This window comes from Sminthopsis crassicaudata, chromosome 6, assembly GCF_048593235.1.
Source record: "Sminthopsis crassicaudata isolate SCR6 chromosome 6, ASM4859323v1, whole genome shotgun sequence".
Classification (NCBI taxonomy): domain Eukaryota; kingdom Metazoa; phylum Chordata; class Mammalia; order Dasyuromorphia; family Dasyuridae; genus Sminthopsis; species Sminthopsis crassicaudata.
This window is the reverse complement of record NC_133622.1, coordinates 835828-862814: the sequence shown is the minus strand read 5'-3', so window position 1 is coordinate 862814 and position 26987 is coordinate 835828. Positions and strand designations below refer to the sequence as shown.

The window sequence follows — 26987 nt, the reverse complement described above, 5'->3', positions numbered from 1 at the left end:
GGCTTTGCAGGCAATTGCCTTTGAGTAACTTTTCTTTGGAGAGTCTTCAGAAGTCGCCCTAAAAGCCCATGTGTCTAGGAGAACTCCCAAAGTGCTTTTTGCATAGCATGCCCTTGCTGTTATAGGGCTCGCTTTGGTTTTTAATAACAAGCCAGGAAAGAAAAGTCTAGAGATTTTCCCAGTGTTGCAGAGCTGGGAAGTCACTGAGCAAAACCGTCTCTTGTTCATGTCTCCTGCTCTGTTCCCCACAGTCAGCTGGCTCAGCTTGCTAAGGCAGCTGGGTACCACGAGAAAGGCTAAGCCGCAACGTGTGGGAGCCTCCCGCCGGCTCTCGGGCGCCTGCTTCTGGGGAAAGGGCTGCTGCATGTGATACTCTGGGACTGTGACCTTCCCCGGGCTGCTCACTGAGCAGGATTCCCAGGGCAGGGGTTCTTTCATCTCAGGGGCGTTCCCGTGCGGAACAGGCACAGAGATTTGGCCGTTATTTCATCCTGCCACCCTATTACCTGCTTGGTGGTGGTTGTAGTTGTTTTCAAACATACAAGGAGAGTGATGGCTGTCCTTAAGGACCTCTGGGATCCCCGTCCCAATAGCATGTGGCAGCTTCCACACTGTGTGACCGAACGCCCAGTGAAGCTTTGGGGACGCTCGGGAGGCCGGAATGGCGGGGATAGTGGAAGCTTTTGGGCAAAGATCTTGCCTCTTACCCTGGCACTCACGGTCATCAGCGCAGAACCTCCTGAGCTGCAGCTAAAACCACGGTACCCCAGCCTCCAGAAGTGGCTCAGCTAGTACAGGGAGGGAGACCCGCAGAGGTTTCCCTTCTGGGTCCCCAGAGTGTGGTCGGACTCACCTGTCAGACCCGTTCCAGGCACATTCAAACTTGTCAAAAATGCAGTCGTTTTCATACAGGGAACACAGTTTGCTCCTAAGGTAATCGTGAACCTGTTCCAAGAAAACGAACCTGATTAATCTCCAACGGAATACGGACAAGCTGCACTAGTTCACCAATCCTCCAATGCCGTAACTAACAGATGGGGAGGGATCGCTTATCCAGGTGCTCTCCTTGTGACTCAAAGAAGGGAGTTATTCCCTTCAAATTCTTCATACTGTGAATCTGGAGGTCTGGATCCGGATCTAGAACAGGCCTGGAAGGACCTCTGGAGCTTATTGGAAGCAATCCCTCCTATTACAGCTCAAGAAACGGAGGCCTTTGAAAATAGGGACTTTCCCCAGAATAGATCTCTGCCTTTCTTCAGTTCTAACCTGTATTCCTTCCTAATCCTAAGAGCCTTGGAGTCTAAGATGCTATGACTGGATAATTCCATGATTCTGGAATGGCTTACCAACCTTTCCAGCTCAAACTCAGGTCAACAGAACACGACGTAACGGACTCTGTGATTCTCTTATTCTCAATTTCCAAGAACTGAAGATTCCATAATTCTAAGATTTTTGAACTTTCTGTGATGTTAAGATCCTGTGAGGCGATGGCACTCGAGGCAATGCCAACTGGATCTGGGACTTGGCACAGGGCTCTGTTCACCCGAGGAAGCATCGTTGTGTTTGCTTCCACCGAGACCCTAAATGGAGACCTAGCCTGATAGAAAGGCCTTTGTAAACTGATTAATTACAAGCCAGCCAATAGATTGGTTGTTAATTAAAAATCTAACGAGAATGATCACGGAAATAAATTACATCTTGCTGTCCTGTTTCTATGTGGCTGGGCCATTCCACGAAGCCACGGTGTATCCCGCTAGCTTATCCCTCTCCCCAACTATGTGCCCAGAATGCCAGGTTAGAGAGCCTCGTGGCTTAGTGTGGCTTGTGTACATAGAGAACACCACCGGCAGCGCGGGAAAGTGAAAGGAGCCCACAAGGAAGGGTCATTGTCACAGAATGTTAGAACTCACAGCCAAATCCCACTCGGATTTACGGAAGAGAAAATTGAGGCTCAAAAGATGGCTATTTACTGGTAAATGATAACTGACAGGTCCTCAAACTGAGCGGAGGCCCGAAGCTCTGTGATTGTCTCTCAGTGGCCTGAGGGCCACCGAATCACGGAACTGGGGGCCACCACAGAGTGCCTCTGGTTATCAGAGGCCACGTGGAATGAAAGGATCCTGACTTAAAACCGTTCAGCCCGAGAGAAGCCGGGCTCTCCAACATCAGAGTTCTTTCTCCTCCACCACTCCCGGGACCCAGCAATGAGCAGCTGATAAGGGGCCCCTCGGTCAGCATGGGAAGAAATGGTTGCTCCCTACCTGGTATGTTTCTATGGGCTTTGTTTCCATGTTCAGATCCCACACCTTGACCGTGAGGTAATCCCTGGTGAGCATGAACCGTCCACTGTGGCTGAATTTGACGTCTGACACTGAGGAGATGATTTCAGAGAAGAAGGATCTGTTACTGGGGTCTTCGGGTTCTTCAAAAACTGCAGGGGCAAAGAAATAACAAACAATGTCCTTAGAAAGTGGCTCCAAGAGGGTGGCAGGCGGCACATTTGGGCCAAATCTGACCTTCTCCAGGAAGTCTGCCCAGATCCCTGGAGGCGAGGATGCTCAGTTGTTCTCAGCGTTCACAGGGTGAGCTCAGAATTAAACTGCTGAGCAAACTTACGGGCTTTCCCTCTTCAGAGCACCCAAAGTATTCTGCCTCCTCTCTCTCTGTTCACTTATCGAGGACTATTGTCAGAGAAGGGATATTTGGGGGACCCCTGATTTGCTGAATGGGGGGACTCCTCCTGGGGGTGGTCGGGCTGTCTGGCTCCTTGCTAACAGCATGCACATTTCTGGGATGACCGATCAGGACATCCCTGTGTCACTGAGGCAAGGTGCATGTTCCTCATCAAAGGGCTAAAAGAGGTCTGTCCGGATCTAGGAGGTGACCCGTCCAGCCAATCAGAGTGTCCCCTGATCTACCCTTTTACACTACATGATATAATTAGCCTCCCTCCCTTTCCCGCTCTCTCTTCCTTCCTCTCTCTCTATGTGTCTGTCTCCCTCTCTCTGTCTCCTTCTTGTCTCTCTTTCACTCCCTCTGTGTCTCTGTCTTTCTCACTCTCTCTTCCTTTTACCTCTATCAGATTGTAACCTTCACGGCAGGAACCGTGTTTTCTCTCCAGGTTGTGTCTAGTGCCCATGTCTTTGGCCATGACGAAGGTCCCACCTTCTCTAAAAGCTTCCTCGGAGAGCTGTCCCAAATTGGAAAGTGCTGCTTCAAGGAGCACGAGGCTTCCCCTCGTGAGGGATCTTTAACTGGACAACATGAGGTCGCCCTCCTGCACCCAGCTTATGACCAGCTCCCCCTTTGGGATCCCCTCCTTCAGAAGGAAGGCCAGATTAACGGGGCACTGAAGAGGAGACAGGCCCCTGGAGGCCATCAGGCCAGTCTGCCAGAGGGGGTAATGTGGGGAATCTCCCCAAAGCATGGGGAGATGCAGCCACTAAGCGGCAGAACCAGGTTTAGGACTTCCAATGCCCACTTCTGCACTCTCCATTAACAGCACTACCTAATCCAGGAAGCCCAGGAACTGCATGGGTCAGTTTCCCAGACTCCTTTGCTCTTCATCCTCTTCCTTCTGACCCTCACCAGGGAAAGCTCCCCTTGGAAAGATAAGACTCGAGGATGGTTCCTGCCGGTGCAGCCTTCCCCACTGAGCAGCCACAAGCTCCCCCCGCCAAAGTCCCCGGCACGGAAACCAGTATGGTTTTAAGGCTGGACGTCACCCTGAAAGGAAACACATTGCCATCTGCTCTGGCTTGTGATCCAATGAGCACCAGGCCATTCGTGGCACCTGTGGCTCAAAGCTCCCCTCCGTGCTTGTCTCCCCCGTTGGAAAGTGACTTCCTTTACAGCAAAGACTGGTTTACTTTGCTAGTTATGTCCCCGGCCAGTAGTACAGTGTTTTACACACAGGAAGCACCTAATAAAGGCTTGTTTCTTCCATTCATTTAAGAGAGGAAACAAAACATAATGATTCCCAGCAGGAATGTAACCTCCTAAATGGAGAACTTTTGAGAATGACTTAAGTAGAGCCAGATGACTTATAATTCTATAACAGCATCCATAAAAGATGGAGCTTGGAGAATCCCCTGCCAGGAGCTGGACAAGACACCAAGATGAAGGAGACAATTCTGGACTCATGGACTACATAGGATCGGTTTCTGTCCGTGCTGGGTACTACTGGACCCCCAAGAGAGTCACGGAGGTCATAACAATAACAACAGCTGGTACACTGATTTACATGCATCTCTCAAGCTCATTTATAACCCCGGGAGGTCGGGCTCCTCTTATCTCCATTTTACAGATAAGTTAACTGGAAAGATTAGGACTTGTCTAGGGTCACTCAGTCAGAACGTTTATGAGGCAGGATTTGACCTTGGGGTTTCCCTGCTCCAGATCTGACCCACTGCACCACCTAGCCACCTCTAACTACTAATCACATTGACGACTGATAAAGGATGTCTGCATCGACCTTGCTTCGTCCCTGTGACAGTTTTGGAAAGCGGGTAGCGGCCAGCTTCTCCTGCTGTGGGTGAAGAACAGAGCCCCGAAGCTAAGGACTCACCCAGTTAATAAGGCTGGGGGGATTTGAATCCAGGTCTTCCGAAGCCAGGCCCCAAAGTCTTGGAACCTGGAGAAGACGGATTGAGAGCGAAAGCCTCCAGATGCAGATGCTAAGTGCGGAGGAGCAACGAGAGCGAAAGCCCCCAGATGCAGATGCTAAGTGCGGAGGAGCAACGAGAGCGAAAGCCCCCAGATGCAGATGCTAAGAGTAGAAGAGCAGTCTTGTGGCGTGCACAGCTCACTAAACATGGCGCAAGGGAACCTGGACCACTTCAAAGACAACAGCGACGCATCTTTGCCAGTCGTTTAAACAAATGCTTTTAAGCGGCCCTTTTCAAATTCCCCGAGCCGTTGAGCGGGGCAGATATCGGGTAATTATCTTGTCAGATGTTCAATAGGAGACTGAGGAGCGCCGCGCAATCATCAGCTCTCGCACCTCCTCCCTCCGAGCTGTCCAAACGGTGGTGCAAGTGGCAGAAATTCCGTCCTCCTAATTATGATGTGAGCCCCTGCCAAAGCAGGGGAGGAGGACCCCGGAGCTCTTCTTCTTGACAGCGAGGAGGATCATAACTCAGTGCTGGATTTCGGGCTGTCAGGGAGTCCGCTTCTTCAATCCATCACAGCTGGCAGATGGCAAACATTCTCCCTTTGTGGGGGGAAGCCCCCCCAGCAAGGCTCTTAAACCATTTTCCCTTTGAGTCCCAGGTCATGGCCACTGGAGGGGGAGAACTGAAACCGAACATCTGGGCCGGGGCCAAGGTGAACGGAAGCCTCAGGGTCATGTGCACCGGTGTTGAGAACCTGGCCTTTCACTTACGCCTGGTGCATCATGGGCCACCTTTGACCACTTACTTCCCCTCTGGGAGCCCTGTGACCATCAGGATTTGTCATCCTGTGAAGCTATGAAAAGTACACTGGGTTGGAAGTCACTGAGGTCCCTGCCTAGACACTTCCTGGCTAGGTGACGACTGGCAAGCACCTTCCACTCTCAGGGCCTCAGTTTCCCTGTCTGTAAAATTAGAATAGTTCTTTGTATTGACCCCAGGACTGGGGTCATGAAAGTGCTTTATCTAAAGCATGATTGATCCCATGTGGCGGTAACTCCAAGCCTTCCTGGAGCCCCCCGTGTTGGCGGGTGCTTCCCCACGACAGAACCTGGCAGCAGCCGTTACGCTTTGGTGCTTCCTTTGCTGACTTTGGGGATGATATTTTCCTTTTTTCCTCTTATCGACGTCGTCCTTATGTGGGGAAGGGACACGCTGGTTCCCCCCTCGGCCAGGCTGTGAGCCCCTGGGGCCGGGATCACTCCACGTTTGTCTCTCCATCCCACTTGGCCCTAGTGGTGCTGGCTGATCGATTCTAACTCGAGGATTCTTAGTCCGTACAGACAGTGCTGCGAGCTGACACCCGCCGGGCTTGTTCGAAATTCTGGTCAGGAAAGGCTAATAGCGGTAGGGACAACAACAAGACCATCTAGGACCTATGTAGGGCTTTTAACTCTTACGAAGCACATTGTACCCTGAGAGGTAGATACCATTATATTATCTCTATTTTACATGAGGGGAAACTGAGGCAGTCAGGAGTTAAGTGACCTTCTAAGGATGGCACAGCTAAAAAGCGTCTGAGGCTGCATTTGAACTCAGGGCTTCCTAACTCGGCCAGGGCTCTGTACTGTGCCACCTGGCCGCCTCTGGGCCGCCTAGACACCTGACCCCATAGGGTGAACCTGAATCTCTCCGTGCCCCACAGAGGGGAAAGAGGGCAGACTGTACTCCTGACCTGGGGGTCAGAGAGAGCACGAGGAAATCAGAGGGAGGGGGAGAAGGGGAAGAGGCTGTAAGCCGGAAGGAAACGTTCCCTGAAGTTCCTGTGGCTTTTTTCCTTCATGAACCTTGGGGCAGAGGCCCTGCCTGGCTGGGGAGCGACGGCCAAACCACCTCGACTCCTGAGGCTCCCGGACCGGCTCGAGGGCACCCCAGGCTAATGCCGGTACCACTGCTTTCTCCAATTCCCACGACATAGTCAACTGGGCAGCTGAGGGCAGCCCAACACAAATGATGGGCTTCGAATGCCTCCGTCCCCTTCTTTCCCCCCACCCCTGGGATACCCAACCCCCGGCTGCGATGGAGCAGGTGCTCCATACTTCTCAAGCGCACATTCATGCTGAATTTCCTCCCAGCTTTCGGTAGGTCCTGCAGCTATATTCCCATTTTACAGGTGAGGCGTCTGAAGCTTGGAAAAATGACTTAGCCAGCCCCAGGTCACACTGTCAAGGGCCAGACGCAGCCCAGGGGTCTCCATGTCAGGGAGGTAATTATCCCTTCCACTGGAGCACGCTGCATGGCTCCATTCTGGAAACGTGTATAATAAGGAGCTAAAACTAGGCTAGAGATGAGACAAATTCCTTATGATCAGTGCGTCCGGAGAACAGTCTCGGACCAGAAGGAGGTGCGCTCTCCGTTAGCCCCTGGGAGGAAGGCACCAAGTAAGACAGCGCCCCTTCCTGTCGCCTCACATCGCGGGCCCCTCTCCCGCACAGTGCGCACTTGCTGGCCCCCGTGGCCGCCCCGCAGCCTTCCTCACCGCCGTCACCCTTCCGTCTGCTTTGCCCGGCCCGGCTCCTGGGAGCGCTGCTCGGCTGGCCGCGGCTCCTTCTCCTGATTTTCCCGAGGGGCTCAGGTCCCAGCTGGGGGGCCGCTTTTCCAAGTCAATCCCTCCTCTGGGACTCTGGGACAGCAGATAGTGCAGTGTTTCCTCAAGTTCTCCGGCCTCTCCGAGGGCCCCGGCCAGCAGCTCCACCCGTTGGGTCACGCTTCCCTGTGGATCTGCTGTTTCCTCCCATGTCCCCACCCTCCATCAGACTGGAAGTTCCTTTGAACTAAGGACTACCCTTAAAACACACACACACACACACACACACACACACACACACACACACACACACGTGTCCATGCATGGATATATTTGCAAACGCAGTCTATACACACTCAGTTCCCATGTTTATCTGAAATGATTTCAAGGCTCTGATGGGGAAAAAGTTATTGGGCTCAGTTATTTTCCCACTCAGCTTCATCCCAAATGATCTGAACAGCCATGTCTATACGTTTGCCAAAAACATTATGGCCCCTTGGGGCCTTGGGGTAGCACAGTGGGTAGAGCCCTGGGAGTGAGTTAGGAGATTCGAATCTAGCCCCGGGCACTCACCAGCTGCGTGACTCGGCGCTAAAGTCCCTTAGTCCTGCTTGCCTCAGTTTCCCCACTTGTCAAAAGAGCTGAAGAAGGAAATGGCCCATTGCGGCAGGATCTTTGCTAGGGAAACTCCAAATGGGGTCCCAGATTTCGCACATGACTGAAAATGATTGACCGGCACCAAAAAGGGACTTGCCTTGGGTTTAGGAAAGCGTTTAAGGCTCCCTTGCTCGTCAAAGGTGCCATGAATCACACAAGCGCTTTTCTTGCCAAGCCCCCTGTTGTGCCTTCTCCATCTGTCCCCAGCTGGTTCTGCTGGGATGGGGCACCCAACCTAAACCTGCCAGGGAAGCCAGCGGGCCCAGAGCCTCAGCTTCCGAGACCCACCGGGCTGCCTCAGAGACTTGGCCACGGTTCCCGAGGTGGCAAGCGGCAGAGCCGGAGATTCAATCCCACCTCGCGCTTTATACTGGGAGCTAGGGGAAGCAAAAGAAAATGGATGCTTATCGATTGAAGACAAAAGGGAGACTCCGTGTGCCGTGGGAAGCGTCCGGGCCATGGCCAGGGATCAGTAGAGCGGCCCGGGTCACAAGCCGCCTTTGTCCCTTCGGAAGCGCCGCTGCTTTTGAAGGACGGAAAATCCCACAGGAGACCGTGGGTTCTCGCTCTTTTTGTAGTCACGGCGCTTTGATCATCTCCAAAACCGTTGTCGAATGCAGAAAATAAAACACAGCCATTACCACCAAAGGCAGCCGTACATTTCAGACATCAAACGGTCTCGAAAATACGTTCGCTTCTCGGGTCAAGAAGGCCCGGATGGGATGAAAGGCCGTGGAAGGAGACGACCACAATGATCGCTGGGGTGTGTATTGTTCTTGCCCGTCCTCCGTTCTCCTAGAGGACCGTGATGTCACGAAGGTGGCGCCCTGGCGGGCAAGTGACTTAAGGGAACACGATGCGGCGCTTCATCAGCAGTCAACGACATCACGGCGCTCCACGGGAATCGGCTCACCGGGCTCCAGTTTGCAAAGGGGGAACTGAGGCCCAGAGGGGATAAAGCGGCCTGCTTGGTGCTAGGGAAAGGTCATCCACATGACTCAGAGGCTGGACAAGAGATTTGCATCCTCGGGATCAGCAGGATTCGAATCTCGCTCTCCTGCTTCCAACCCTGGTTTTCTTTTTAGATTGCTTTGTGAGATGCTTATAAAGGGATGTTAGGGGAAAATATGTAACTATTCATGTGTATGTATTATCTATCTGACATTTCTGGGAAATGTTAGATAAAAAATTTCATTTTCCAAAAGACAATAAAATGGAGCCGCCTTTTTACCTCCCCCAGCCCTGGCATTTAGAAAAGATCACGAGGTCTCTCCGATAATTGATTAAATAATGAAGAGAATTTTGCAGCTATTATTTGCTGCCAGGGGTTTCAAGAAACCCCTTTCCGAATCACGTGTCATCTGCGACTGATTCGATCGTATGATTTTTCCCTCTAATTATTTGAAAGTTGTTGGGATAGGAATCAGCAGGGCTCCTCCTCTGATTACATTTGAATGATTTTTGCATAATTAAGGAGTGCACGACACTCGCTATTTCCTTGGCAACAGTTCCTTTTTCTCATTAGGCGTTTTATAGCTTCATCCTCTGTGAGGGCTGGAGAGCAGGAGCCTCGCTCCCTCCCTGGGTGGGGGTGAAATGGTCCTCATACATCTTTAGCAATGGCTATGATTAAAGAAGGGGGGCGGGGAGGGAAGGCGAATTAGAGCAGCGGGCTCCGGGGGTCAGCGTGAATTTCTGCATGGCTGTGCTTTAAGGTTTGCCCCCTCGAGCTTCCATTGACATCTCCAGGCTCATCTCCCATTACCCCCTCTAGCAGGACCTCTGCCCCGGCCACACCGAGCCCCTGCCTTTTGGGAGTGACTCCCCCCAGGGAGCCTTTGGCCAGGCCCTTCTGGGGCCCGGAACGCCCTCCTCCGACCCCCTTGTCTCCTCAATCCCTTCCCTGTCTTTGCAAATCCATTTTAAAGGCCATCTCTGACAGGAAACCTTGCCTTGCGCTCTCTTAATGTACTTATGGCACTTAGAGTGTCTGTGGGCTCATCCTTTTGGAGCGCGTGCTTCGTGAGGGCAGAGCGCGGGGCATCTGTTTCTATCTGGAGGAGGGCCTGGTTCAAGAACCACCTGCTCCCCTCCTTCTTACTGCCTGGGTGCTTCCTTCCGGAATCTCCCCCAAGGTAACTAACTCTGCTGCACACCACCTGGACTGAAAACAGCCCCACTGGGGTCCTCCCCAGCGCTCACTCCTCACTCTGGCCACCGACAGCCATCATCTCAGCGGCACCTTTCCTCCGCTGCTGCGGCCATTACCCTCCGGCTGAAGCTCCCCCCGCAGAGCGCTCCCAGAAACCCTGCCACGGGCCGATTCGCCCCATTCCGGCCAATGGTGCAGGACTTCCTGGGTGCCTTCACCTCACTCAGCGCAAGTGGACGGAACCTTTCCTGACCCCCCCTCCACACACACACACACACACACACACACACACACACACACACCCTCCCATATATTCTGCACATTCCTACGGAGATAGCATATTCTCTCTCCTCCTTGAGGACAGGAGTTGCTTTTGGTTTTCTTCATGTCCCTCCAGACCAGAACGCCGTAAACAGCACTTAATCTGATAAAAATATCAGAGCCAGGGCTCACTGCTCTTGGATTTAGAGCTGAAAGGAACCTTCCCATCATCTTAGATATGAGCTTCAGAAATTTGAAAGGATTTGTTCAGGGACATGGAGCAAAAGAACTAAAATCCAGTGCTTACGGCTCCAGTCCAAGATCCAGGGTCCGGCACCGAGCCTCCACGGGATCCGAGGCAATCACTGAATAATCTGTTTCTTTATCTCTAAAATGGGCAAAAATAATATCCCGCCTCCGATCTTTCGGAGCTTTTGTGCAGAAAGGGCTCTCAAACGTGACAGCAAGTCCCTTAGCATTGTTAAGCACAACTCTGAAAGGAAATCACACAGGAGACAAGGAATCGTACTTTGAAAATAGGACTTTTCCTTTCTGCACCTATTTGCAATGCCAGAAAATTCCATTTTATTTAACATGTAAGAATTTATTTTGTAATAATCTGAGCTAGAATTTGGAGCTGAGAGGCACCTTAGAGGTCCCTTCCCTTCATTCTGTCCGTCCCTCTGTCTGTGTATTTATGTTCATTTGTAAATATACAGATAAAAATGCAATTGCTTTGCATGGCCCATGGCACACATATCTGTTCACACTGGCTGGTTGGAAGCTGAATCAATTGCCACGGTGCTTTCTTGTCGCTTTATGTTACATAAAGCCAGTGTCTCAGTCCTTCTCACAGAAAATAGTTTTCTAAAACCAAATCCAGATAAAAAAAATCATCATTACCTATATAGAAGAGTGTGTGTGAACACACAAATTTAATGAGATGCTTCAGCACCTGATTAGTCAGGACAGCGCTTCGTCACAGCTAGAGAAGCCCTGGCAGCCCCTTCACTTCACAGGGAGGAAACGGAGACCTGCAGAGGAAAGGGGACTCGGCCGCAGAGCCACCGCGGACATCAGGACCTTCAGCAGACAAGCCCACCTTAGATGCCGGCCTTTGCAAGCCCCTCCTTCCTGCCCTGGCCGGGAGCCTGGACGGTGAGCGATTGGGGTTTCTCTAGGACATGGAAAGCTCCTGGAGAGAAAAGGCTGCACGCAGACCCCCGCAGGGCAGGGCATGGCTCAGAGGAGGGCTTCAGATTGCCTTGGATTCCTTATTCAGCATCAGAGACGCTTCACTGAGTGGGGCGGTTCTACAAGCCCTACCCTCCTTCTCGCCCATGCCGCTGGACAAGACCCTGGTGTCCCCTTATATACGAAAGGAGCCCGTCGGATTTCATGAAGTAGACAACATTCTATGTCCTAGCATCTCTTTGAGCTTTAACCATAAATAGATAAAAGCAATTAAAAGCACTTCACATATATCAACCTCATTGCTATGTGGGCTGAGAACTACAGAAAGCCATAGCCGCTGTCTTCAGGGAGCTTACATTCTAGAGGAGGCAATCCACAGAGAAGCTTGAGGAGGGCAGGGTGCCGCTCTGCTCTAGATGGCGTGCTTGGGAGATGGAGGCTAGTCCCCTAGTAAGCTCAGGGGGTCACCCCAACACTCTATGATCAAAGGAGCCGGCTCCCAGTCCCCTCTGAGCGACCCCCCCAAGACTGTGATCAAAGGAGCCGGCTCCCAGTCCCCTCTGAGCGACCCCCCAACACTCTATGATCAAAGGAGCCGGCTCCCAGTCCCCTCTGAGCGACCCCCCCAAGACTCTATGATCAAAAGAGCCGGCTCCCAGTGCTCACTGAATCACAATCCCATCCTTCCTCCCCTCCTGTCTTTCCTTCCATTCTAATCGCTTGTTCCAGTCGCAGAAATAGAATTCCACCCGTGTGAAGATGGCGACAGGAATTGCAGGCAAGATTCTGACAGAGACGAGGTTTCCTTCCTTCTTCGCCGTCCCACAGTCGCTGTCACTCAGCTTGAAAGGTCAATGTTAATTAGCAAAACCAGCCCGGGCCCATCTGTCCCCGGCTTTCACGTGTGTGTCAGAAAAATCTTCATCAGTTACAGGGAGCACGGGACTCTGGCTTGCTCCTGGGTCCCCTGGGAAACGGGCTGGATGGAGACGGGATGACTAGGGGACCTCGGGATGCTCCCCTTCTTTCTAGATTCCCTTCTAGCTGCTGCTGAGGGGCAGCCCTCTGTGCACGCGGAAATGAGGGCCCCGTGGATCTGCTGCTGCTCAGCCATGACCATGCTCTGGGACGCTGCGTCTGTCATTCATGGGCCATCTGAACCTGTGCCCTTTTGAGGGGTTAGAGCCCCGAGGTTCTCCGTAAGAGATTCATCCAAGGTGGACACAGCCAGTGATGCGAGCCCGACTACACCCCGTCTTCTGGCCTCTCGTCCCTTATGGCAAAACTCTTCCCGGACGAGCTTCTACACGTCCCCGACCCAGCGTCTCTCCATTATAGTAAAGTGTCTCCTGTTGGGAAGAGTGCATCTGAGGGCCTGCCAGCTAATCCGGAGACTGCTGGCTTTTTTCTCTTAAGTTTTCTGCTCTCAGAACTTCTCTTGTTTTTCAAAGAAATAGAAAGGTCGCCCGTGGAGAAGAAGAATACAGATCAAAATTTTCAGCAACCAAGATGACAAATTTATTTAAAAAATAGCTACCCTGAGGCAGAACAGCTTTCAGGTCCTTGCGGCCCATATGGGAGGAAGGAGATTTTATTCGAGTGCCACCTGTTTAGGGACAATTAAAGGGAAAAGAAGAAAATTCCATGCACGCAGCAACGTAGCTGCCTCGGTGTGTGCCGGGATTCGTTCCCTGCCCACCGAGGGCAAGGTGCTATTCCGGGCACGGAATTGGAGCGGCTCCTCGCTCCCGGCTAAGTGCGCACGCAACGCCAAGGTCTCCTGCTTCCGGAACAGACCCCAACCCAGGAGCCACCGGAGGATCAGGGGCTGTGGCGCTGGGGGGCTCAGCTGCTCCTCCGGCCCTTGCCAGGTAAGGTCGACAACAGGTCGCCATTTTCACTTGCACGTCGTGACATCCCCTTCCTGCTGTCAAGGTCCGCTTTGAGGATGTGGGATGTGTCACCTTGTAGAAGACAAATGGAGGCACCCGTGGGACTTTGGCTCCGGGCCTGGACCCCTTTCTTTTGTTCTGCCCTCCAGGAGAAAAGGGAGAAAAAGCAGAAGGGCCCGGGAAGCAACGTCTGGGCCGGCGATCTCAGACAGATAGGATCTGGCTCAGAGCCTGGGAACCTCTGACCCCGGCCCTCTGGCTGAGAAAACTAAGCGAAGTGGCCTGACTCCAGTCACGCCTGAAGCAGGGTTTAACCCAGGTGTCTGACACCAAGTCCAGCAGCAAATTCACTAGATGGTGCTGTGGGGAAGATGATGCTCCTTCTCCTGTGGTGACGCACGGTGCCCGTCATCCTTCCCCAAATTCCTCCTTTCTCCCACCCGGGTGTCTGCCCTCCCTCTCCCCTGTGGCCGGGCCGTCCTCTCCTGACCATGTCTTTGTGATCTGAAGTCATGCTGGGGATGCTGATAGTATTCGTGTCTCGTCAGCACGCGGGCTGCCTGAGAGAGGGGTTGGGCATCCCTTGAGCTTGTGCCCCGTGGCCAGCGTCGAATGCCGCGCTTCCTCAAGGCCTGTTCCTTGACTCGATCCCAGTAGTGGTTCAGGCTTCCATTACCCAGCCTTCCTAGGGGCTGAGGCAACTCTCCAGGAAAGCAAAGCATCCCCTTTTAAATCATCTGAGAGGAGTTAACCATCGTGGAGCTCCTGAAGCTGCCGGTACTTCCTGCTCCAGCCAGGAACTTGGGAGCAACTGGGAATCTGGAAGCCTGGGGTGGGTTGGCTGGGGGGGGGGGTAACTCAGAGATGATCACCGCCTCTAATTAGTTAGTTAATCAGTGGCGGCCCTGGCCCAAGAAGCCCCCACCTCCACCCACTCCAGTCCTCTGGGATCCAGGCTGCTCCGCCTTCCCCACCACTCACAGTTCCCCTCCCTTTTTTCTCTTAGGTCTTGAGCTTAGTACAGTCTTTGTAGCCTCACGGTGGATCATTCAAGCAGCCGCAATGAAAGGTCTAAGAGATGTTCCGTCTGAGGGATCAGGCTCATTTCTGGGGAAATGCAGACGCCCCGCAGTGTCAGAGACCCTGGCCGGAGACTGGGGAGGAAGGCAGCTGAGCTGGGCACCTTCCCTGGCGCGCTGCAGGTCCGCTGCGGAATCTTCAGGGCTTCTCCTGCTTCCCGTCTCGTTACAACCCTGGGGACAACACTACTGGGGAGGAACTAATTCATACACGGAGTTTCCTTCCCCCCCCCCCCACAGACTGGGGAGGACATTCTGGTAAATGCTCAGGGACATTTCGCCATGTCTTTGAAGAAAATGCCCCGAGTAAAAGTGGACGGGCACGAGCCGCTGCGCCCTGACGAGCCTGCCTGGAGCACAGGAGGCCAGGCTGTCATGGGTCCTCCTCCAGAATGAAGGCCGCACCCCAAGAGGGGGGGAGAAAAAGAGGGGAGGAGGGGCTGTTTTCCAAGCAATCCCATAATCCACTTCAGCATGCCGACAGTGTGTCCTGCCAGGGAATCGCTAGACCGCTCGGACGGAGATATCACACTTTCTGCTTTGGTCAGACTTTCATATCCGCTGTCTCCGCTGAGACTCGACGATCTGGTGAGGTCCAAATTTCCAAATGGGAAACTGAGGCCGGGAGACTTCCTGCAGTCACACCCTCGTCCTCTGCCTCGATTCCAGGTTCCGAGACGAGGGACTTGAGCTGTGGCCCGAGGGACAGGGTCGTCGGGAGATGTCTGGCTCGAGCCAAAATGGAGAGCTCAACCCATCGGGGCGTTTTGCGGCCATAACGCTCTGGAGGCCACGGTGGAGACTGGCTGGCGAGTCAAGGCCTGTGCTCCTGGAAGCCTCCGGGGCTCTCCTTCGAGCCTTGCTCTCTTGCTGCTCATTGCAGTGCCCCCCTCTTGGTGGCTCGGGCTGAGCCAGTGGCGGCCAGTCCCGCCCCATCACGTCCCCAGGTTCTGTGAACTGGCCTCATCAGTGCTCCTGGAGCCCAGAGAGCCGGCTCCGGGTCCCTGGTACAGTAAACGGCTCTTTTCTAACTCGTGGGTCTGGAAAATGGGCTTTCATCAACATCCCTCCGACCTTGCTTTCCCTCCAGGCTTAGAATTTCCTCTTCCTTGTGAGAGAACCAGGAATTTCCCTCCCCCATCGGGTGGGCTCGGGGCCGGCTCCGAGTCGGAGGGAAAGGGCCTGGCTTTGGGAAGGACGAGCGCGGGAAGGGCCCGAGTCTGGGATCCAGGAGATTCTTGCTTTGGTTCTTCCGCCACCATTGCTTGTGTAAAGCACTTCCTCTTCCTTCCTCATCTGGAAAGTCAAGGGCTGGCAGGATGGCCCCCAAGCACCATAGCTAGACACAAGTTCTGTAAGGACTGCGGGGGGCGGGGGGGGGGGGTCCTGCAGAGCTGGGCTGGTCCCGGCCAGTGTCTCCGCTTGACAATGCACATGAAAGCACCGGACTCAGAGGAGGTTCACATTCGGCTCTGACCCACCTGCGTTTCCTCGGCATTTCCTTCTCCAGCTCCTTTTACGCGGGAGGAAACTGAGGCAGACAGAGTCTCACAGCCGGTAACTAGACGGTACCCTAGGCTCCCTCTGCCGTGCCCCACGGGGCCTGCGTTCAGATCCTTCGTCCTTATGATCTGGGTGACGGCGATCAAGTCACTTCACCTGAGTCTCAGCTCTCTCCGATATAAACCGAGGGGCTGCGGCTCCTGTCACTGAACAAAGTGAACCCGCCCGGAGAACTGCTTACGGGGTGACCCGAGACTGGTCATTTGTCACCTGGCTCCCCCTCGGGCATGAGGCACGTGGGGGGGAAGCGGGCAGGGCCGAGGCCACTGCACCGCCCCAAGCCCCGCCTGCGTGCCCGCTGTGCGCCCGCTGCTGCTTTTTTTGTGGAGCGCTGTCCGTGCTGGGACTTGCCAGAGCCGCTGCCCTTCCACGCCATGATGGCGCCCTGGCACAGGCTCTAACGAAGGCACACGTGCATCACCTCAACTGGCGGCATTTCACCAACACAAGAGTGCTCCCGAGGGCACCCAGGGAGCACTTCCCAGACACCGATGGAAAACCATTGGGTCCGCACTCTCCCTCCTCCACTCTGGTCCCGGCGTCGCCCGCACTCCCAGCCTCCATCCATCGCTCCCCCTTCAGCCTCCGTGGGCCCGTCCACTTGACCTCACGCGCACTCCCCCAGCTCCCGGCTCCGCTCCTCCCCACGGCAGCGTTCCCCATCACACGTCACGGTGCTTCAAGGTTTCCCAAGCGCTTTACGCGTCGTAACTCGCTGGATCCGCCCCAGCCACCCGGCAAGGAGGAGGGAACCGTGGCAGCAAAGCGACTGGCCCGGGCTCCAGAGCTAATGGGTGTCCGAGGGCAGATCCAGCCCGGACGGCGTGGCCTCTTCAGCCTAGGGGCTCCTGCCGGGCCGGGATGACAAGGACATCACCGTCCCAAAGGGCGTCTGTGAAGGAAGCTGCCGGCCAGGCCGCTGCAGGAACACCGTTAACTACTGGAGCACGTGCGTTGAATTTAAAACTGTCATGACCGAATGTGTGCGGCAGGGGAGGTACCGTGGCCTGGTCCATAGAGAGCCGGCCTCCAAGCCGGGAGCGTGGGTCCGGGTCTCGTCTTTGGCGAGGACCATGGGGCGACGATGGCCAGGTTCCCTCGCCTCTCAGCGTCCCCGGGCCACCCTGGGGACCACCCTAAGGAGGAGGCGACAGTCTGCAGCAGCGAAGGACTTGGGAGGTCCTCAGAGCGGCGAGCCTCGCTCTTGGACGCTGACCCTCCCCTGTTAATTCGCCACTTTTTCACACACGCAGTATCTCGCCTCCCTTCAGATACAGACCTTAGTCGTCGGGTTACAGAAATCCCCGTTTTCTAATCGAGAATCTGAGCGAGACCCAACACTGGGGCCTTTCCGAGGGGTCACTTCGCTGCCCGTATGTCTGGGGTTCCTCGAAGCACGGTGACCGTGTGATGGGGAACGCTGCCGTGGGGAGGAGCGGAGCCGGGAGCTGGGGTTACGTGTGAGGTACGTATAAGGTCAGGTGGACGGGCCCCCGGAGGCCGGAAGGGGGAGCGATGGATCGAGGCTGGGAGTGCGGGCGATGCCGGTGCTTGGGGGCCGCGGTCCCACGGCCGGGGGCCACGGCAGGAGTGCAGGGGAGGGCTGCCCTTCGGAATGTTAGACAATAATGACCAAGGGTTGCCATGGATACGAGCTGACTGGCAAAGGCCCGGTCCCGCCGCCCCCCCCCCCCCCCCCCCCCCCCCGAGCACAGACACCCGGCCACGCCATGTATTAACACTGAAAGCTTGGGAGCAGCACAAGCAACAAAGGCGTCCCCGAACCTCCCTTGCTCCCACGAGGAGAAGCCCAGCATGGTGTGGCGTCTGTGCTGCAACTGTGAAGTCTTCCCAGACTAGGATCATGTCACCCCCCGAGCCCTCGGCCCCGGCGGCCGTCCCTGCGGGCCAGAGGACGGAGACCCCGGGGGCCGGGGCGGCCACTTACGCTTGGAGTGCTTGTCACAGAGGGCCGACGCTCTCATGTCGCACAGTCTCAGGGACCCTTTGCTGCTGCTGTAGACGAAGAGGTTGCAGTGGTGGGGATGGAACTCTGAGGCGGTGATCACTTCCGTGAGGTCCTCCATGTTGGCCGGCTTGATGTCGACAATGTCTGGGGAGAAGCCGTGTTAAGGGAGAAGCAGACCGCCGGGGAGCCGAGCACGATCCTGGGCCCCTCTGCAAGCCCGGGACCACCAAGGATGGAGAATAAACAGCAATAAACAGAGCCTGGCGTTTGCCCAACATGTCCCCAAAAGTCTGTTACTTTGCAAAGATGCCCCCCCCCCAGAGGAAGAGGGGAAGGAAACCTGAGCCAAGTTATTAATCTGACAGATAAAGGAAGGGAGGGCAGGGGACAGGAGCAGCCTGTGGGGATTCCTTGATCCGGTGCCACGCTGAGAGCCAGAAAGGGACCCTGCGCCTCGGCTGCTCTTACTCCCCATTCTGCGGCTGGGAAAGCTGAGGCTTCCTCACCGGGGGCTCTTAAATGCAGGTTAGATGATCGCTTTGTGGCAGGGTTGTTAAAGGCATATTTTGGTTTGAGCAGATGCCCCTTCTCCCGTGCCTCTAAAACTAACATTCGGGAGGCAAGGAAGTGAAATGATTTTTCTGGGGTCACACATCACACAAAGCTCCCTTTGGGTCATTTAATTCTCTTTCTCCCTGCTGCCTCCCACAAGCTACGCAGGGTCGGCTCTCTGCATTAGAAAGCAATGAGAGTTCTGGCTCCCTCTGGGCAGAGTTAGGAGGAAGCTCCTAGAAGCAACAGAAAAAGGAGAAGGAAGGGAGGGAAGGAGGGAGGGAGGGAAGGAAGGAAAGAGGGAAGGATGGAAGGAAGGGAAAAGAAAGGAAGGAAAAGAAAGGAAAGGAAAAAGGAAAAGGAAAGGAAAAAGGAAAGGAAAGGAAAAGGAAAGAAAAGGAAAGAAAAAAGAAAGGAAAGGAAAAGGAAAGGAAGGAAAGGCAAAGGAAAGGAAAGGAAAGGCAAAAGGAAAGGAAAGGCAAAAGGAAAGGAAAGTCAAGGAAAGCAAAAAGGAAAGGAAAGGAAAAGGAAAGGAAAGGAAAAGGAAAGGAAAGGAAAGGAAAGGAAAGGGAAAGGAAAGGAAAGGAAAGGAAAGGAAAGGAAAGGAAAGGAAAGGAAAGGAAAGGAAAGGAAAGGAAAGGAAAAGGCAAGGAAAAGGCAAGGAAAAGGCAAGGAAAAGGCAAGGAAAGGCAAGGCAAGGAAAGGCAAGGAAAGGAAAAAGGAAAGGAAAAGCAAGGAAAGGAAAGGAAAAAGGAAAGGAAAGGAAAGGAAAGGAAAGGAAAGGAAAAAGGAAAGGAAAGGAAAAAGGAAAGGAAGGAAAGGCAAAGGAAAGGAAAGGAAAGGCAAAGGAAAGGAAAGGAAAGGAAAGGCAAAAGGAAAGGCAAAGAAAAAGGAAAGGAAAAAGGAAAGGAAAGGAAAAAGGAAAGGCAAAAGGAAAGGAAAGGAAAAAGGAAAGGAAAGGAAAAAGGAAAGGAAAGGAAAAGTAAAGTAAAGTAAAGTAAAGGAAAGGAAAGGAAAGGAAAGGAAAGGAAAGGCAAAAGGAAAGGCAAAGAAAAAGGAAAGGAAAAAGGAAAGGAAAGGAAAAAGGAAAGGAAAAAGGAAAGGAAAAGAAAAAGGAAAGGAAAAAGGAAAGGAAAGGAAAAAGGAAAGGAAAGGAAAAAGGAAAGGAAAGGAAAAAGGAAAGGAAAAAGGAAAGGAAAAAGGAAAGGAAAAAGGAAAGGAAAGGAAAAAGGAAAGGAAAGGAAAAAGGAAAGGAAAGGAAAAAGGAAAGGAAAGGAAAAAGGAAAAGGAAAGGAAAAAGGAAAGAAAAGGAAAGGAGAAAAGAAAGGAAAGGAAAAGGAAAGGAAGGAAAGGCAAAGGAAAGGAAAGGCAAAAGGAAAGGAAAGGCAAGGAAAGCAAAGGCAAGGAAAGCAAAAAGGAAAGGAAAGGAAAAGGAAAGGAAAAGGAAAGGAAAGGAAAGGAAAGGAAAGGAAAGGAAAGGAAAGGAAAGGAAAGGAAAGGAAAGGAAAGGAAAGGAAAGGAAAGGAAAGGAAAGGAAAGGAAAGGAAAGGAAAGGAAAAGGCAAGGAAAAGGCAAGGAAAAGGCAAGGAAAAAGCAAGGAAAGGCAAGGCAAGGAAAGGAAAAAGGAAAGGAAAGGCAAGGAAAGGAAAGGAAAAAGGAAAGGAAAGGAAAAAGGAAAGGAAAGGAAAAAGGAAAGGAAAAAGGAAAGGAAAAAGGAAAGGAAAAAGGAAAGGAAAGGAAAAAGGAAAGGAAAGGAAAAAGGAAAGGAAAGGAAAAAGGAAAGGAAAGGAAAGGAAAGGAAAGGAAAGGAAAGGAAAGGAAAAAGGAAAGGAAAGGAAAGGAAAGGAAAAAGGAAAGGAAAGGAAAGGAAAGGAAAGGAAAGGAAAGGAAAGGAAAAAGGAAAGGAAAGGAAAAAGGAAAGGAAAAGAAAAAGGAAAGGAAAGGAAAAAGGAAAGGAAAAAAGAAAAGCACCTTCTGATGAGTTCTTGGTACTAAATTCAACGTCCTTCAATAACAGCTCTATTCCACAGAGAAGCCTGGATCCCAAATCTCTCCTTTTGGTAGGGCCTGCCATTTCTCCTGCTCTGTTGACAATGCTTTCAAAAATACATGGCCAGCTCCATAAAAGAATGAGTCGGAGTAAGGCATTAGTGAAGGGACAATCTCACCAAAACACCCAAACAACCGTGCAAAGCATACTGGGCTAAAGAGCAAATGCAGAACATACATGGTAAGTGCTATGAGAGTTCAGTGGAGGAAGAGATGGTGAACAACTAGAGGAAAAAATGAAAAGCTCCTTGGAGCGGGGGACATTTGCAAGGAAACTTGAAATCTGTGGAAAATTTGGATGCTTAGGCGGGAAGGTCCAGGATGTTCTAGGCTGAAATTCTAATGTTATGCATGATCACTTTGGGTGCAAGAAATCCCAGATTCACATCTTCATTCTGTCCCTTCTTGAGAAGAATGGTACAGTGGAAAGAGCAATGGATTTGGAGTCAGTGGACCTGGTCTGAAATGCTACCTCTGTCATTTAGATGCCATTTACCCTGGCTGTGCCTCAGTTTCCTTATGTGCTGCATCTGAGATTCCTTTCAGTTCTGGATCTGTGGTCTTAAGATCCTATAAGGGAGTGAGGAATAAGCAAGGCACATTGGAGGGTAGGTCCGACTGGAGCCCAGATTTGGGGAATGCGGGGATGGATGCCATTCGAACTCTACAAGTACAAAAGAGGTCTTGTCAAAATGTCTTCATGAAAATAACTGGAAAAAACATGACCTAGCTCCTCCTCATGTTCATTTCCTATTTTTCCTTTCATTTTCCTTTGGAAAAAGGTTTGCACACTGGAAAAGGGGAATAGAATAGTCACCAAGTGCTGAAGAAGATATCAGATGCAAATAGGGTATGTGGAACAGGAGGAGACAAAACCTCATCTTTTGTGACGGCAGGAAGACGATGGATTCTCTGGGCTCTAGCTAATAAAGAGCCTCTGGATGCTATGAGCCTGCAAATATTCCATTTTCCAGTGAATATGAAAAAGGAAGAAGAGAAAAGTGCTGCCTGAGCATTTTTGAGGCAATGGCTTGAATTCCTTGAGACAGGCGAATTCTTTGGCCTCCACTGTTTGGGGCGCCATCCCCGATCCCAGAATGTCAGAGCTGGAAAGGCTTCAGAACTTAGCAGATTCGAACAGTTATCTGGTTAGACCTCTCCGAACAAATAAACTTCTCTGATGGACTTCTACTAATGGAGAGCTCACTAGGCTCAAGTGTTTTGGACAACTCTGATCTTTAACTTGCACATGACTTTTCTCTCCACGGACCAGGTGGAACATGACCAATCCCTTTAACCTATGAAGACTTTAAAACACGTAAAGACAGCTATATTCTCCTGCCAAACCGTACTCGACTTGGTCCCAGGAAACAACCTTGCAAAAATACAAGCCCTACCATTTATATGGGACATTGATCAAGTCCCTCAGTCATTCTAAACCATCTGTAAAATGGGGAAAATAATGGCCACAGTACTCAACTTTATGCCCGGTTTGAGAATCAAATGAGGCATTGTGTGTTGAAGCACTGTTAATTGTCTCATGATTCTCATCACCATTAATTTTCATGAGTTATAATCTTCAGTGCCTTCATTCAGTTCTTTCATGAAATGGTTGCAAGTGTCCATCCGACCCTGGCCACTGTTCCCTGCGTTTTCCAGTCTAACAGTTTCCTTCCTAACATGCACAGGATGGAACAGGAAAAAAAAAGTCTCCGTGTGATCTGAGCACTCCTGTTCTGGTGAACCTGAATAAGGTCCAACCTCCTCAGCTGGGAATCCACGGCTGCCCGTGATCTGCCTCTAACCTGCTTTGACGGTCTTACTTCCACATGCACACGTGCAGCCTCTGAACCCTTCCACGCTTTTCTCCCTTCATAATGTTGTTCCTATTATTCACGGTCTCTACTTCGGCTGTGTACTCTAACTAGGTTCTATTGGTCAAGTTCAGCTCCTGTCACCTCCTTCAATAGCTCTTCCTGGATTACTGCAGACATCCTCGAGTTAAATCCCAGATTTTGAACCCTCTTTTTCCAATACAGTCCCCGTTTCCTGGTGATTTACCACTAGTCTAGTTAACTCGCAGATTTTTAACCCTCATTTTCTAATACTTTGGTTGTCTATTTTGACCTCAGCTGCACTACAAATCCTTTGAGGGAAGAGAGAACTCAAAGAACAGCAGAATGAGAATGAAAAGGGCCCTGGAGCATCCAAGTGGATCTGGGAAGGAGCCTGCTCTGCAGCATCCTCCACAAACTCCTATTAGGAAGGAGTGCACTCACGCTGTTGGCAGGCAGCTGTAGCTATTAGGAATTTTTTCCTTACATTTCCCCCCAAAAAAGTTGGAGCTGGAAGGGCCTTGGAAGGTCATTTGGGTTAACTCCTTTCCTTAAAAGAACATGAGCCTGACACTCAGAGAAAAGCAATGAGTTGCCCCAAATCATTTTTCCTTACTCTTGCTCTAATTGTCAAGAAATTCTTCCTTATATTTAACCCAGTTTTGACTCACTACCCTAGGTAAGCTTGAGTCTCTGTGGATAGAACTTATTCCCCTCGATGCCTGCCATCTAGGGGAGGGGTGGAGGGAAGGAGGGGAAAAATTCGGAACAGAAGGGAGTGCAAGGGATAATGTTGTAAAAAATTACCTATGACTATGTACTGTCAAAAAAATTAATTATAATTATTTTTTAAAAATAATTTAAAAATTAAATTAAAAGAAAAGAAAAAAAACTTATTCCCCTCATCACAGTCTATAAGGACAGCAGCAAAGTCTTATCTCCATTTTGCCTCTTGTGTGGCACAAACCCCAGTGTCCTGAGCATCAGAAGAACGCAATCAATACTTATTTCACCGAATGAATTGGGAGGAGCAAAGAGTGACAGCGCAGGGAGGGACGCCTGGTCCCTGCAGAGGGGTCCCTGCGGCCTGACCTAGGACATCATACGATGGTGGGCAAGCCATTTACAACTGGGTGCCTCGGTTTCCCCTTCTGGAAAACGGAGGCGGTAATCACACCTCCCCCCCTGGTGGTTATACCATTTTTCTATTCTACATAGGAGAGTGTTCCGTTCTATCCTATTATTCCCACCCTTGGAGCCGCTAATGAATTCCCGAGGCATCGCAGCGCGTGGCAGAGTCTGAGCCCAAGTTCGCCGGGCTTCCTGGCCGAGCGCGCGGGACGTTTTGTCGCTATAAAGCACAAGACAGACCTACCATTATCACCATTAGCGAGCAGCATCTCATCTTTGTCCTAGTGTGGCTTTTGGGTGGTGGGGTTTTCCTCGGGTCCCTTCTGCTTCGATACTTGGCTACGGTAACAATTGCTCCCATGGCCCCCAAGCCCAGAGGGCACCATTCTAGCAAAGGGAGCCTGCTGGCCCTGGGACCCAAGGCCTGAGTGTGTCCAGTGGGGCGCGCCCCTTCCCCCTCTGGCCCGTTTCCTCTCCTGTGAAGTGCCGCATTTGGCCAGGAGAATCTCAGAGGCTCCTCGGACTCGGAACCAACGCGTCCATTAGAATTCAGCTCCAGGCCGGGCACAACGAACCACCTCATTTCTCTGCAGTAAGAAGGCAGATCGCCAGATATTACGAATCCAATAAGAGAACAATTTTCCGACTCTTATCTTTCAAGCCTGCTGCGCAAAGTCACCGGTGAGGCAATGGGTTATCAATAGGCTAATGGCCTCGGCTTTCGGCTTGATTATAGGGTGCTTCCAGAGGCAAAACGCTGGCCGCCCGTGGGTTTTAACCACTCTCGGTGCCATTAGAACAATTATGGGCAATCGCTCCATCTTCAGCCACTGGGCAGCTGTAAGCACCAGGCGCTGCGGCCTCTTGGAGCCCCGGAGCCCCGATTATATCTGCAAGCTATCGGAACCCAGGCAGCACAGATGAGGCAGAGGCTCGAGCTGCTCCAGTCCTGACTGCCTCTAATTGCTGCTGATGCAATTGATCCGGCGCTTCGGATTCCAGGCGGGGACTCTGGGAATGCTCCCATTGCCAGCTGGCCGCGTGACCTCTGGGGCTGCGATTCTTCGGCCGGACCGGTGCCTAAAAGCCGTGCGGCTCGCTCTCCATGGGCAGCTCCTCAGATCCTCTCCCCATCTTTGGTAACCTGAGATTTCACTGGCAGAGGCAGATGGGAGTGTGCTGACGCTATTCGCCAGTGTGCAAGCAGACACTTAGAAAGGGGCCCTAAAAGGTAACTAACCTGCTCAGGGTCACCAAGCCACCAGCATCGGAAACGGCACTTGAGTCTGTCTTCTGGCCTCTGTTCACTGCAGCACGCCGCCTCTTAAAAACCCCTCAGCCGTTTATGAGCATTTTCTAATTCCATTTGGGAAGAAGCCATGGGGATGGCCTACGGGCACTGATATATGGCGGTCTGACTCAAGCATCCACTACGAGAAGTGTCCTTCCCCTTTAAAAAGGGGACATTACTTTTTACCCCCTTGGAAATTCAACACGATGAAAACCAAGTTCATTTCCCACTGACAGCTCTGCTCCCCCTTCATGCTTTTGTATTTCGGTTTAATAGCCCTCCCTCCATGGAAGTCGCGCCCTCAGCTCTGTGTGTTAGGGGCACTCTGGGCTCTGGAAGGCTGGCCCAGAGGTGATGAGCTCAGCTTCTACCACATTAACAAGGATCCAGGCCATTTCTGCTCCCCAAAGATCAGCCTCCCTCCCAGTGAGAAAAAGATGTTAATAAAAGGCAAGTCCCTGGGAGGCGAGTCCTTCAGGCACAGTGACCTGAGAAAAATGAAAACTTCCCTTCAGTCCTGGAGCTTTCAGTCCCCTTCTGCATTTCCCAGGATGCTGGGAGGGGGAGAAAGGGCGAGGGAGCTAAGAATCACAATGTTTAGACCGACTGTAAGCATTAACTTAACCCCCGGCATCCCCAAGCTGACACTTTTGAACAACCCGGGACCTTAATCACTGAACCACTGAATCATTTCTCTTTGGACGTTTTCGCTATAAATGAAACCAAGATCAAAAGCGGTTTAATGAAGTAGATCTTGAGGAACTTTGGGAAAGTATCTCAGTGCTATCCGGATTGTCTGTAGAATAGCCATTGTCCGGCCTGCCATTCGGGGGAGGGCGGCTGGAGGAGGGGGCGCGAGGCAGCCGGGCCTGCCACTTCGTCGTATGAGGAGGTCCTGTGTGGTAACTTCATGACTGACAAAGGTCCGAAACTCCTCTGTGACTGACAGCCTGACGAGCCGCCTGTGCCTCGGAGAGACTGATAACACCCAGATTTGTACAGCTGTCTCTTGTCAGAAGGAGGCTTTGAACTTATCTCTTCCCACCTTCAGGGCCGCTCCTCGGTCCACGGCGCTCCGTGCCTTTCTCTCATCCAGCCGCGGCAACCTGAAATTAGTCTGGAGCATGCTCTGATTGTGAACCGATGCTACCTTATGGCATATGGATGAGCTGCAGATGCAGATTGACTCTCCTCCGCGGAAGGGCGTATTTTACCAGGGAGGGGAAGTCCCTGGCCCCGAATGGCAGCACAAACACGATTGCCCAGCAGGTCCTCTGACCACAAAGCCAGCCCCGCGCTCATTGGCCGCACTTCTCTCTTTCCAGGCTCACGAGGGACCCCTTCAGTCATCCCTCAGACAGATGATGGAGAGAAGGTGGCCAGGAGCAAAGAGCTCCGTCTCGGGGTCGGGAAGCCACCTCTTTCAGCCTTTCTAGAGATCGGGCTCATGGGCCCCCTCCCTCTTCCCACGGACTTTTTCCGACACCATGAGCGGGAGTTGGACGTTTGGATCTGCGGTCTCTCTCGGTGTCCGGGATACTCTTCAGACCAGGAGGTAAGGACTCTAGTGTGGCAGGTAAGAGTTCTCAATGTCTAACGTAAAATAGCAAACACATTTTGTTTGAAGGCTCAACTGCCATTTACAAATGGATCCCAGTTGGTTGCAATTAATTATCTTTTCTAATTGACTTAAGGGAAAGTTTAATTACTTCCAAAGACCAATTTCACGCATCACGTTTGGCCCTCAAATACGTAGCAGAGCTCTGGAGGGCTGCAGTCCCTGCGCCTGGCTCCCAGCACACGCAATTAAAAGAACAACAACAACTGGGTTCAAAAAGTATCTGACGGTTCATCTCTAGAGAAAGCTCTGTTCTTCTCCGTTGCCGTGGGAACCGATTCGGGAGTTATCCACAACCACGGAGAGAAAGCCTGTGGACGCCCAGGAAATGGGCGAGGCTGTTTGTTTCCCTCTGGCGTTCCTTCTCTTGGGGGATCCATTAGGTGCAGAACAAATGGGGAGCGCTCCACACAGAGATGGAGCGGCCCTCAGGAGTCTTACCGTACACGTGACTGCAATAACCTATGGAGGTTCAGTAAGAGATACAAAATGTGGGAGTCAGGGGGGGAAGAAATGGCTTCCGAGTGGGAGGAGGGAAGTCAGGGAA

The 26987-nt window shown here is 52.2% G+C and overlaps 1 protein-coding gene across 5 annotated transcripts in view; it reads right to left on the bottom strand.

The window, feature by feature from the left end:
• PPP2R2C (protein phosphatase 2 regulatory subunit Bgamma) overlaps positions 1–26987 on the bottom strand; it is a 312010-nt gene that overhangs the window by 9863 nt on the left and 275160 nt on the right. For all 5 annotated transcript variants that reach the window (XM_074276435.1, XM_074276438.1, XM_074276436.1 and 2 more), the window contains 3 exons: positions 17944–18108; positions 2262–2431; positions 854–945 (listed from right to left, as the gene is read on the bottom strand). In XM_074276435.1, coding sequence (XP_074132536.1) covers positions 854–945; positions 2262–2431; positions 17944–18108 — 427 coding nt within the window. The remainder of the gene's footprint in view (positions 1–853; positions 946–2261; positions 2432–17943; positions 18109–26987) is intronic.